This window comes from Molothrus aeneus, chromosome 15 (genome assembly GCF_037042795.1).
Source record: "Molothrus aeneus isolate 106 chromosome 15, BPBGC_Maene_1.0, whole genome shotgun sequence".
NCBI classification, from domain to species: domain Eukaryota; kingdom Metazoa; phylum Chordata; class Aves; order Passeriformes; family Icteridae; genus Molothrus; species Molothrus aeneus.
The window spans coordinates 10,686,207-10,700,082 of record NC_089660.1 but is presented as its reverse complement, the minus strand read 5'-3'; the positions used below and the strand labels follow the sequence as shown (position 1 = coordinate 10,700,082).

At 40.1% G+C, this 13,876-nt stretch overlaps 1 protein-coding gene across 1 annotated transcript in view; it reads left to right on the top strand.

Annotated features, from left to right (window-relative positions):
• The window catches only part of RAPGEF6 (Rap guanine nucleotide exchange factor 6), a 122,151-nt gene that overhangs the window by 34,302 nt on the left and 73,973 nt on the right, over positions 1-13,876 (top strand). Inside the window, exons 5-6 of the mRNA XM_066560132.1 lie at positions 4,474-4,543; positions 10,017-10,160. Coding sequence (XP_066416229.1) covers positions 4,474-4,543; positions 10,017-10,160 — 214 coding nt within the window. The remainder of the gene's footprint in view (positions 1-4,473; positions 4,544-10,016; positions 10,161-13,876) is intronic.

The window sequence follows — 13,876 nt, the reverse complement described above, 5'->3', positions numbered from 1 at the left end:
TTGGAAGGGCCCTTAAAGCTCATCCAGTTCCAGCCCACTGCCAAGGGCAGGGACACTTCCCTAGACCAGGATTCTCCAGGCCTGTCCAGCCTGGCTCAGAGCTGTTACCTGCAGTCCTGGGCTTTTACATTTTGGTAGCTCCAGTCTGATCCCACAGCCTGAACACCCATTAGTTGTTGGTATGGGATATCATGCCAGCTTAATTTACATTCCTTCTCAGATTATGCAACTGCTTAAGCATTTTTAATTATGAGTAGTAGTGAATTAGAAGGAAAAAACAATTTCTTGCAAATGAGGCATCCATAAATCGAGGATAAACAAAGCTGCCTTTGGTGTATGGAAGACATTATTTTTTCCCATGACAGCATTGCAGACCATTGAGTGAGTGTGTGCAAATTAATGATGCAGATGAAATAGATGAATATTAAGTGACAGGAGCATACAATAAAATAATAAATAAAAAAAATTGTAGTGCAGTTTTATAGTACTGATTTTTTTCTAGATTTCCAGCAGTGGCAAGCTTTAGAATGACATTAAGACATCTTTAAATCACACATGTGTTAACTATGCCACTTAAATTGTTCAATCATTTAAAATTTCAATGGTTTATACCAGTGGTAGTATGTCCTTTGACAATTTTTTCATTGTAAGTAGAGCTTAATTTACATTAGTTTCATGTTTTCTTACACTTTCAGTGTTAATTTAAATTGTTAATTAGATTATTTTCCCCAGTCTGCTTAAAGCACTAAAGCATGAATGTGCTGTACCTTTGTGAGTCTTTCCCAATTTTCTTATGGATCTTGCCACATGTGACACCAGGAGGATGTAGTGTTTTTGAGAAATGCTTTTGGTTGGGGAAGCTGATGTGATGTTGGTAAGCAGAAGTAGTGAAATGGGCTTCTTGGATTGGACCTTTCCAGGAAGCAAACCTGACCCTGGGAAAGGACGTCTGTGGTGCCAGCTTGGGTAACCAAAATACTGAGTAATAACAGCTCCTGCAAACAGCTCGGTGTGTTCTTGATGCCACAGCAAAGTTCTCTTCTAGTACCAAAAGATAAGATTGCCCCATCTCTTCCAGAATTGGATGTACTTTTCAGAGCTCTCTCTTTTGAGAAACAGCATGGTTCAGGTTTGGGTGGGTCTTTAATCACCAGCTAAAAGTATCTCCAAGTAATTTGCTGTCACAGAAATGTTCCTTCTTTGAAAGAATGTTCTGTGTCAAAGCTTGCTCTTGTTTCCCAAGTGGGTTTCACTCCTCCATTTTCAAAGCTTTGTTCAACTGAACCTTTTCCATTTACAAATATTTTGCAATGAATGTTGTTCTGAAGCCTTGATTATAATTGGCAGATTAGGGAAGTATGTTGATGTCAGCAAACATCTTAACTGATAGAGAAGCTAAATATTTGTATTCTAGAGGAAAAATATGTAGTAAGTCATTAAGACGTTTAAAACCCATGTTTCTAAAACATGTTGTGTATGTTAATTAAGAATGTTAAAAGTTGGTATTTTCAAGACATAATGGTAGTTATGGCTGGGGGAAAAACCATATGTGGCCACTTCCCTTGGAAGGAGCTCTGCTGTGGAATAATCAATAAACCATCCATGATGGTGTGTACCAGGAAATAATGAAACTTGACCTATTGACTTGTTAATATGAGTAGTTTATTCTTCAGGATTAGCTGGGTGGGTTTTGTCTTTGGAACCTGATCCTTTCCCAAGTGTTTGGTTGTTGTAAAGTGCCTGATGGAGCAGAAATGACAGGGCCAAGACTGTGACCTTTGTCCCAAGCACCATTCTTGTCCTCATTAGTGTTTACTGCCATTACTTAATTAGCAAATGCTGCAACATCAGCAGAGGGAGGCTGGACAGCGGCTGAATTTGAAGAATGTGTTTATGTAAAACAAAACAAAAAAGAAAACAGCTCCTCCTTTACCTCCAGGAGTTTGATAAAATCTTGTTACACAACAAAAATACTTTGCTTGAACAACCTGCAACAGGAAATCGGCGCTTTTTCCTAGCTACAGGGGATGTAGCAATAGTAGTAATCTGTTTTGTCATAAAACTGATAATGATTATTTCTGGTTTTAAAAAGGTACAAAACCTGAAAATTCTAGTTGCATGTAATTCCTTTATAATTTTGGTGTTTTTGCAAAAATATCTCTTGTCTTTAATTTTCTACTATAAGGAATAGAATTAGAAGTTATTTAACTTTTTTTTTTTTGAAAATGATCCCATGGCAAAGTTGGTCTCAGTTTGGTTTTTAGCTTGTAGAGAATTCTAACATGGATTTCAGTTCATCTCAGTGTTGGAGCTGACATTAAAAATGATAGTTCTGTATTTTCTGAACTGAATTAACGGTTGTAAGAGTGAGAGTATTTTAGCCATTCTTTTTATGTGTTGCAAAAACACAAGACTCTCATGCCTGAATCACATGCTGTGTGGAAAAAGCATGAAAGAAGGCATGAAAATTTGAACTCTGAGTTTCTTACTATAGATATGTGAAAATGGCAGTTTTCTATGTGAAACTTGTGCTCCTCTGGTCTGGGTGAGAAAGTTTTAGTTGTCATGTCATTTATGACTGTATTGCAGTCATGTAATTTAAATATCTTTTTCTTTTCCTTCAGTAGACCATTAGCAAAATCAAAACTTGACAGTGGAAGCTGCTGTGCTCCTATTAATTGTAATTCTTTATCCTAACTGGATTACACTGATAATTTCTCTGTTGCAATCATCTGAGGCTTCACTTGAGTTACTTCACAGTTTCAGGAGAATCACAGAATGATTTGTGATGGAAAGGATATTTAAGTTCACCTGGTTCCAACCACCTGCCGTGGGCAGGGACACCTTCCCCTGTCCCAGGCTGCTCCAAGCCCCATCCAGCCTGAATTTGGACACTTCCAGGGATGGGGCAGCCACAGCTTCTCTGGGCACCCTGTGGCCAGGGCCTCACCACCCTCACAGGAAGAGTTTCTTCCTAATATCTAATCAAAACCTCCCCTTCTTCAGCTTAGTTTAGTTTTTTAGCCTCAGTTCAGTTCCTTAAATTCTTTTCCCATAGTTGCATGTATCCCACAGAAGTTTTGGAGTGTTGTTTATAAACACGAGTCTTTTTAAGCATTCTCTATAAAGTGGTGGTGGTTTCAATGATCTTTGCCATGGAGATGACCATGCATGTAACTCAAATCTTGCATGGCTGATGTACTAAGTTTCAGATGTACTTTTTAAACATAATCTCAGTGAAAACAGCTGAAGCTGACCCATTTTTTACTGGTTTGTCTCTACTCTTGTCTTAACTTCCTTCTAATTCTCACGTTAATCCCTGCTTTGCATTAACCAGTTCTTCAGTTATCTCACCTGCTGGTGGGTGCTAAATGTGATTGATGTTGACAGTCTGGGTTTGTAACATGGCAGCTGCAACTGCTGAACTGCTAATCCAGCCACTGTGTGCTCATCAAGGAGTTTGTTTTATGTGCTGGGCTTGTGGAATCACTTTTCCTCGTGCCCAGGGAGTGAGTAGGTCAAGCATTCATTCCCACCTCAGGCTGATGGATGAGGAGTGAAGACAAGCTTACTTAACGTGTGAAGCCAGATCTGTTCAATTCCAGGTACCAGTACAGGGACAGATGGATTGATTTGAGAGGTTGTTGGTCTGTTACACACCCCACACATCCCCCAGCAGTGTCTAGCTCAGTCCTCTTTTTCTGGTAGCTCCAGCACCCTCAGATTTGGTTACATGGTGCCTTCTCCAGAGGTGATTTCTCTAAAGTCACCTCAGTTGTTCAGTGTCCTGAAGGGTGTCTCCTTAGAGTTGATGAGCTGAAGCACATCAGGTTGTTTTTAGCTGCTTTCCTCGGCTGCTGTCTTACACTGCCCATCATGCTTTGTTACATTTGTGTTATTTCATACTTAAACAGAGCCCAGCACCATGACCCAGTCCTTGTGGTGGTACAAGTAGCAACATAAAGACAGAGGTCATAAGGCTCAGTGTGAGAAAAGAGGTTCTCTGTCCCCCCCTTTGCTGGGAGGATGAAGGGGTGGCCTAGAGTTGAGGGAGCTCTCATTAAAGATGCTCTGTGCTTAGTAGTACTTTGGAATCTTTGGAATTTATGTATATTTGTTTTTACAAGGCCAGTTTAATGTTTAATTAAAATGTACTAAGGTTTTCTTGTCAGAACTGAAATGTATTATGAGTGGTTGTGAGTATCTGCAAGTAATAATGATTTTACAAAAGAATATTTTTTATATTTGGACTTTACATAGCAGGCTGTGATGAGGGATGCTGAATAAATTAAAATATTATGGTAATGATACTATCTAATTACCTTTTTCATACAATAGTTTTCATCAATTTTTCTTTGTTCTTTTTTTGTTTTTTAACAACATGGACCATTGCCAATTATTTTGTTACTGAAAAGGTAAAATAGGCTGTTCATCTCATTCCTTTTTGTTTGCTTTTATTCCATCCCACTCTAGTTTTGGCAAGCAGTCTGGAGGAAAGCGAGGATGCGAATGTATCATATTGGAACCCTCAGAAATGATTGTGGTAAGGCAGATTTTTTTCATATGTATTTAAATCTATTGCTGGTTTCAGCAAATTCTTTCTCTTTTACAGCAGAAAGCTTATTGTAAAGTATTCTATGAAATTGCAGTAAAATTGCCTTGATTTCAATTATACCTATGGCTGCTCTCATAACAGCAGTAGCTATGTAAATTTAATCTAGATGGGTAAATGATGATGATGATTAGGTCATTCTTTCTAAAATTATGCTTACTTGAGTTTCAAAAGCCTAACAGTCACGGCTGAGCTGAGCATTCCTGAGTCAGGCTATGGCAGTCTTCTATCTTGAGTATTTTATTTACACCCCCATTCCCCATTTCATGGCTTTTATTGGGCATGTCTGGTGGAACAGCGTTCTTCCTCCAAGCCTTTGCAGTGCCACATAGTGGGAAGGCTTGTAGGTAGGAGAAGAAACATGAGGGTGTTAGCCAAGCTTGAAGGGTAGGATTTGTCACCATCCTTAATGTCCAGGATTCCTTCTCCTTCTTCAGAATGCTTATTGATGCTGCCAAGTGCATCTGTAGATGCACATATATGTGCTTGGAGAGTGTAGCTTAGTCCCTCCCAGGTTGTTGTCCACATGCAGTTGGAATATTAGGATTGCTTTTCCATAGTGAAGACCAACATTGTATCCCAGCAGTGTGCCTGGGGACACAGGCAGATCTCTTCCAACTTTCACCTTAGATGTTTTTAATGGAGCTGGAACAAAGCTGTTTATTGTGCTCAGAACCCACGTGTCTGTTAATCAGACTCCCATCTCCAGACTGCTATTGATTTAGCTGCCCTAGATCTAGATATGGTAACATTAAAACTAATATTTGACAGTGTCTCTTACTGAGCATGTAAATACTCAGCTTCCATAAAATATTTGTTTCTCACAGTGCATTACCAGCAGGGATGTCAGCAGTGTGCTGTACCAAGTCCACTTGCTGTCCCTTGTGCAATTTGCTCTGTGCAATGTCAGTCTGACTCTCTCATGGGCTCTGATAGCATCAGTAATATGCTCTGTGCTGCAGCATGTATTTTAAGCTACAGTCTGCCTTGAAGTGCAGGTTAAGAGTGCAAGAAACCTGTCTTCATCTCTGGAGTGAAACAGTTAATTTGTTTTATTCCAAATTGTCCAGTCTCTTCTCAAAGCTAGAATTCTGGGGGGGAGATTTATGCCTGGAGGGATTTATGCCACAGGACTGTTTGGGTGGCAGTGTGTGCAGCCATGTCAGGGGAGTGCCCCAGGCCCACTGGTTTGCATTTGCTGCTTTGCATTTTTACTCTTTAATTGCAGCTGCCGAGGATCTGGTGGCTGAACTGAGCATGTGGTAAACTCGGAGTGCCTGGGCTGAGCTGAGTCTTGCTCCTCAGTGCTCCTGTAGCAGAGTGAGAAACACTCACTTATCCAGTCATATCTATTATCAGGTGTTAGGGAGCAGCTCTTCCCTGTGAGGATGGTGGGGCTCTGGCACAGGTTGCCCAGAGAAGTTGTGGCTGTCCCATCCCTGGAAGTGTTCAAGACAAGCTTGGATAGGGCTTGGAGCGACCTAGGGGAAGACTAGACCAGCCTGGTCTGGCTGGTGACTCACTGCAAGTACATTTGTAAGTTTACATGAAAAATATTTCAAGGGCAAAGGAAATCCTAGTAGAAATACCTACTTTGGTCACATCATCATTGCAATAAATAAAAAAAAAAAAAAAGCTAGAAATAAAAGAGGAGCTTCTGTACAGTGTGTGCTTCAAGAGAGAAACTGACCCTGGTGAAATATTTATGGAAGAAAGCAGTGTTGTGTGTGTAACTTGAGTAGGCACAAGTGTGATGGGTGTTTGCAGAGGAGCACAGTATCACAGGAGCTGGGGAAGCCAGCACTGGCCATGTCAGCAGCCTCACACACTGCTGGGTGTTCCTGGAGACAAAGGCACAGCCCAGACAGCTGTTTGCTCTGTTTGAAATCTCCTGAATTGTCTGTAATTGTGATTAAATGCCAGTGAGAGTATAGAGGCACTTGAAAGTATCTTATATCCCTCTCTGGAACTTCAGTATAATTTTCCAGTAGGAAAATCAGAGAATTAAAAGTGCAGAGTAGTTTCCTCATTCATTATATTTATGGTCATATTTTACAGGTAAATGTAGCTAAAGGTGCTATTGGCTGTATTTTCTAGGAAGCACTTGAAATAGTGTGAGAAAAAAGCATCAGTGTGGTGGCGTGCAGCTTGCTAATGATCTTCACTGACATAAGGTGTGCTTGAGTTTTAGTTCCCTGATTAACTCTTATTAATTTCTCTTAATTCTTTTATTTTCTATAGTTTTTAATTTGCAACATACTAATGAGGTTTAATATATAATGAATATTTATCTTCAAGCAAAATAATTAGTTAGCTGCTTTAATGGAGTTAAAGAACTCTATCGTTTCCTGCTGGTGACTGATTTTAATTTTTTTTTGTCTTCTCTCCTGTCACTTTAGAATGTAAATCAGTTTTGTAGTGGGAATCCTCTGGGAATGGGCCCATTTTAAAGGCCATAAAATGTGGTCAGCTTAAGTTAATGAGGATAACAGATAGTGTGTGAATAGGCATTGTAACTCATATTTTTGGAGGATGAGCAATCTATTGAATTAATAATAGCCCCATTTGTCATTTAGGAAGATGGCCCAGAATTGCAGCATATTTTGGTATATTGAAGTGTCATTACAGTTGTTCTTCGGTGCTTTCATTTTCTTCTTCAGATCTAAGTGTAAGATTTCAGAAGAGCTGTGTGATACTTGCAGGTGGAAAATATTTCATTGCTGCTTTGGACTGCAGAGTGAAACATGACAGTCCTGTGGTTTAGATTGGATATTAGGGAAATTTTCTTCATGGGAAGGGTCAAGGCCTGGCAGGGGCTGCCCAGGGCAGGGGTGGAGTCACCATCCCTGGAAGGGTTTCATGGATGTCCAGATGCAGCACTTGGGGACCTGGTTTAGTGGTGGGCCTGGCAGGGCTGGGGGCAGGGTTGGATGTGATGATCTCTGAGTCCTTTTCCAGCCTTAACAATTCTATGATACTGTATTGGAAATGAAATAATGGGAAGCAGTCTGTGGGACAGTGATGGCAGCCTGGTTCTCCTGGCTCTGCAGTGCCCAGGGAATCTGTCCTCCCTTTGCTCCCCTGCCAGGACCTGGCTCTGAGCACTCACAGAGAAGCTGAATTCCTCCACAGGGCTCTGATGAGGGTGACATCTCCCTGCCAACAGGAATTTTTAGTTTTAACCAGGTGAAAGCAGGGCTGAGTGAGATGCCCAGGTATGCCTATCCTGTTGATGCACAAACATCAAAAGCAGTTGTTGTGAATCATTAAGTGTTGACAACCTGGTGGTCAGCTGGACTCAAAATACTGCTCGTGCTGGTGGTTCTAAGCTGGAAGCTCTGGGGTGTGGAGATCTTTCCTGGTTTCTGATTTCCATGTTGTTTTTGTCAACAGCAGTTCACTAACCAAAGGAAGCAGGTGGTCTCATTTTCCGCCACTTGTTTGTTCTGACTTAATGCTATCAAGTAATTTATTAATGCTTACATCTCAGTTTTCAGTTAAAATTGTGAAAGAAGAAATAATTTCTTCTGTCACAAGTGTTTGTTTTAATTTAGTCTTAAAAATAACTGTTCAGTTTGGGGTTTCTTGATAATAAGGGTTATCTGTATTGAAAGAGTCTTTGTCCACCCCAGCAGTTTCTCAGGTCTAGGTTAATCTGTTCTGTTGGAGAAGTTCACTGCTTATTTTGGTTTCTATGATCTAGTAAGACTGCAGGAAAAAAATGATAATGCATTTATTGAAGGAGCTCACATACAAAAATATAAAATTAAATCAGCACAATTCTGGTTATTTAATAAATAACTCTACAAATCCAACATTCCTTATTTCTGGAGGACTTCTGTACAATTTGAGCGCAACGTTGTTTCTAGCTAGAAATCCATATTTATGCTACATGAAGAAAGGCTTCCATATCAATCATCAGTGCATTTTTTGATGATAATGGAATGGCCTGTTTAAAAAGGTTTTTTTGCTTCTTTCTGTGTTTCTGCTTGCATCCACTGTATTCTTTGCACTCTTACACCACTGTGCTTACTGCAGTGCTGCAAATAGATATCTTTGGTTGTTGTCCTGTTCCTTTGCAAAGAGGTAGTAAAATTATAGTAAAAGTGTGGTTATCCCTTTTTCAACTCAGCTTTTCTGATTTCTTTTTTTGACAGTATTATTGTGTGAGCGTCACTCTTCTTTTCTAGCTTTTCTAACTGTTGTATCTTTAACCCATGTTATTAATGTATGATTTCTCTATGGAATCAAAAATAACCCACAAGACAAGCTCAGCTGTTTGCACCTTCCTTTGACCTCAGACAGCCCATAGGTGTTTGAGAAAAGTGATGTGGAAGATAGATGTGATCTTGCTTTTGTGATGGTGTACCTTGGTCACTTGCTTGTTTCTGTTTAACTCTTTCTGTGTTTCATTTCTTTGTATCTTTTGGATTTTAATTTTAAGGTAATTTACTTGAGTGTGTGAAGTGAGAGCTGTGTAAGACCATACAGAGGTTTTTCTCCTGTTCCAGTAGTATGTTTAGGATTTTGCAGTGGAATTTGGAGAAAAAAAATTAAAAATAAGGCATGGAAGACAGTAGAAACTTCTACATAGTAAATACATTGTAGAGAAGCTGCTTGCCTGCTGCAGCCTGTTTGCATGTCTGTCCTGTTTCCTGCTGGGAGATATTTTTCCAAAACATCAAAAGGAAATGGGAAAGGATGAGACTGCTTTTTATAGAAAACAAGTATTGTAGCTATTGAGATAAAAGGTTTCATGTTGGCTTTTACTAAACAGATAAATTTACCTAATTTTTAATGTTTAGTCAGAGATAATATTTAACATCAAGTTATTAAGTTCCAGTCGTTTCTCCATAATCCAGTGAAAGTGATTAGGAGGCAGTATGACATAGGTGAAGTAGCTATTTATAAAAAGCTGGAATATTTGAAGTTGTTTAGCTATGAATGGTACTAGAAATAAATAATACTTTTAAAAATTATTCTACCAAATATAGGGTATAATGCAATATTTTTGCCAGATTATAAATGCACAAAAATTGGTAACTTCTGTGTTGAAGGTAAGCTTGAAATGAGCAGTGCCTGTAACTCCTTCAGGATACATGTGGGTGCAGAAGAGTTTCTGCTGATGACTGACATTGTTTAGAGGATATGTGTGCCTTTTTTACTTTTTTTTTTTTTAAATACAGTTTCCCGGAAGGAAACTGTGGCCTCAGCTCATTGTAACAAGGCCCTTCTGAGATCTGCAGCCGTGTTTCTCTGAAACAACCACAGAAATTTACCCCGAAAGGTTTAACTGGCCTGAACTTATGTTTGCTCCTTCCCCATGAGCTTCATACGGCTCCACCGGCTCTCAGTGCTATGGAAGAACTGGATGTTTAACCAGGAGCCTGAACATGTGTTTCAGGTGGAGAACTCCAAGGACAATGAGGAGAACATCTTGCAGAGGGAGGTGCCGCTGCGGCAGTCCCGCCGCAGGTACCGGAGGATCAACCAGCGGGGCGAGCGCCAGACCATCACCGACAGCGTGGACTCCAGCAGCTACCTGTCGGTGAGTCTGCCCTGCCTGGCCCAGCCTGGGCTGTGTGCTGCCTGCAGGGCTGCCTGGAACTGTCTTTTGGTGGCAAAACTGGTCAAATGAATAGTCAATGCTTGCTGGTTTTGAGAACACTGCCTCTCAACACTAAAGAAGTGAAATGGTTTGGGCTGCAACACCATAGGTGGAAGTGAAGGTAGTAATTGGAAAAGATGTTTTTTTTTTGGTTTGAGATCTTCAGCTGAGCACTATAAATAAATCTTAACAGGCTCACTGGACAGAGAAAAGGTTTTTCTTCATTTTTTTATTGGTTTTACCTGATGTTCTTTTGGTAAGATGTAGGAATTGGCAGGTTTCTTTTTTTTCCTCAATGTATTTGAACTGTGGCTTAGAGCTGAGTTAATTGCAAATGCAGATCAATGCAGCATTAACGCTCTTGTACTTGGTTGTGTTTACTTGCTTAAAAATAGTGCAGTGGTATTTCAAACATCAAAAAGAGTAACAACTGATCTAGTCTTAAAGAGCAGCAGAGACTATAAACTCTGCACTGTGTGGTTTCAGGGCCACAAAGTGTATGTGAAGGTTTTTCTTCACCATTATTTTTCAAACTTCCTGCTTGGTAACATGATATATGTCATCTAGACAAATAATTTAATTGAAAATAATTGTTCTGAATAATTTGATCTTCTTTGAAAATCAAAGTTTAAAACCAGTAATAACGTTGAAGTACAAGCCTGGAATAGTATTCATGTTCAGAAGAGAAAAAAAAAACTTCTCTCCATTTTCCCCATCTTCCTTTTCATCTCTCCAAAAGAGGTAGACTCTCAGTTGGTACACTTCAAAATATCTGATGTGTGCAGTCAGATATGAGCTTACAACTTACATGAACTGATGTTTTTTCTGAATGTTGGTAGCAGTTGGGTTGCAGGTGGTGATTTTAGGCCTTGCACAGCATTACTGTGTCTGTGACAGGAAGACAATATGCTGATTGAAGTTTAACATCCTCTGCCATCTCATCTCTAGAACTGTCACATATGTTGAATTTTATCATTACTAAGACATTAAATTCGTTATTGAAGAAATGAGGTGTTGGACCCTCACGCTCTGGGAGAGTGTGCATAAAGCTTTATTAGGAATTAAATTCCAATCTGTGTAGGACAGAACCTATCTCTGTCTCTTTGGTTTGTGTGACAGCGAATAAGCACACAGCTAATAATTCTCGGATTTCATTGCTAAGAGTAGGAGAATCCCAAGAGCAGCTGATGCTGGTGCTACCTCTGCAGCTTGCCTGGAGGGATGCGTGACAAGGGACTTGGCATCTTTGTTCTGAGAAAGACCAAGTTTCACGGCTTCCTGAATGATTTCAGAGGCTGTCAGTTACTGCTGCAAGTCAGTGTGGTACACTCACAGGACTGTGGTTAGTCAACAGATCACGTCCTCATTAAGATTTTTCTTCAAGTTGGTTTATGTTTCTTTGTGTTGATGTATTTCATTGTTACAAACAATACAGAGCACCTGTGCCTGTAGTTGCTTGTTGCAAACCTGGTGGCTTCCTCAGATTTGGTGGGGGGGGGAATAAATATATATATATTTATACATATACACACACACAATGAGTATATATATATGTATGTATGAGGTGTTTGATGGAAAATGGTATAAACTTCTTAAATCAGCAGCACATTGCACATTCCCAAATCTGCTTTTATGTCTCCTAATTCCAAATATATGAGGAGAGTCCTGTAACACTGTTTTCCTGAATGAGTGAGTGCTAAGTGGCAAGGACTAAATAACCACCTCTCTGCTACCAAATCTCCAAGATTTTGGGTTTTCAGTAGTCTGAATTGAATACTAATCCTTGGTTTGTAGACTGTAAGCTTCTAATTGGGAAGTGTCATACTGGAGTACTCAAGGTAGAAAAAATAATTTGTAACTCAATAGATGACTAAGGAATCAAAAGACAGTACCAAGTTGTCTGTGTGACAAGTAAGGAAAAGTTTGGTGCCTATATTTTTCCATATTCATTTATTTTAGGCATGGTTAGTTCCATGCCTATATGAATATGCTCATACATTGGTTCCCAGTGATCTTGAAAAACAGATTTTATTGTGTAACCCTTTATGTAGCCCATGAGAGAGGGGTACGATCATAGAATGGTTTGAGTTGGATGGGACCTTAAAGATCATTTAGTTCCTGCCCTTTTCTGTAGGCAGGGGATCAGGATAAGGAGGAGGGCAAGTCAAACTTGCATTTTACAGGAACTTGCAATAAGGTTTCTGCCAGAGAGGGAAAAGTGTTTACAAACTCTCCAGCAGATTTCCTGTCTGGCATCATGCTAATGAATGAGCACAGAGTTGTATTTCACTCTCCAGCCTGTTGCTGAGTGCTCTGTGACAGATGCTGAATGCAGCCTCATGGAGCTTTTGTGAGTCCTGTGTGCTTGGGGAGGGCTTGGAGCTTTCCAGCCTCCACGTGGACTCTAGTCCATCTCCTGTGGTTGATGTTGGAATATTCAGTATGACACCATTTAGGTTTTTACATGCCTAATCCCTCATGTGCAAGTATTTTTCTGCTTTCTAAAGAAAACTCAGATCCTTTACAATACTGAAATTCAGTATTGTTTTAACCCAGCTAGGAATGTTTCCTTAAATATAAGGTTTCTTGGGTTTGCTTTTAAGGGGAATTATCTATGCAATCTCCATTAACTCCTTAGAATGTAAATCTCTGCACATTAAATATGCTGTGATTATATTTATGATTAAGGTTAATCTGTGTTTTGTAAAACATTACCGATAGGGTTGTGACATGAGCTGACATCTACTTCTCACAAGGAGTACTTCTTGTTAGTGCTGGAACTTGTTTTGTAGCAATACCTGATTTGACACAAACCCAAGATTTATATGCAGATACTTTAAATAATATTTTAAATGATTGTTACTATCCTTGAAGCTCTTCTTTTCTCTTATGTCTCTTAATTAAGTAAAAGAGTTCTAGTTCTTGATTTAACTGGATATCTTCAGGATAGTTGACATTGAAATTATTGTTGGTATCTTAAATTTCTTCCCTCCCTGCCTTCCCTCAAATGAGCTAACGTTAAGAGTGGACCATCTGATTGGTTTCTTTGGAGAAGGTGTTACCATTTAGATTCTTTTGCTACGTTTTTGTGGTTTATAGAACAGTGTTATTTCACAAGAGCACTGGTTGTCTGCAGAATTAGCTATTTGTAGTTGTTTGTTGTTGTTGTTGGTTTTTTTTCCTTCCAGGCAAGCACAGTGAACACATGCTGGCAGTGTTCTTTCTTTTCCCTCAGAGTGAACAGGTTTCTGTCTCTGTCTTCCAAGTGCCCAGTGTGTGACTTTGCTCTTGCAGCCCCTGTGCAGGGGATGCCGCCGCTGCTCTGGGGGTTGGTGAGCAGGCTGGGCTCTCCTCCAGGTCCAGAGTGCACCCAAACTGTGTTGAGGTTCTGCTGGCACTGGGGATTTTCCCTTCTACAGCACAGCAGGATCTCAAGGACAGTTGTGTATTTGGCAAACACTTAGCAGTGTTTTTTCAGGGTACACCTTAGCCCTGCTGCCTGTGAAGGGCTGGAGGACGTGGCTGTGTCACCGTGGGTCACGTGTGAGGCCACGGCCACCGTGGCAGCCTGAGAATGTGTGCCTGTCTATGTCTGCCTGGGGCAGGTCTGAGCATCCCATAATTACATCACATCTCTTCATCCCTGGGCATTTCTG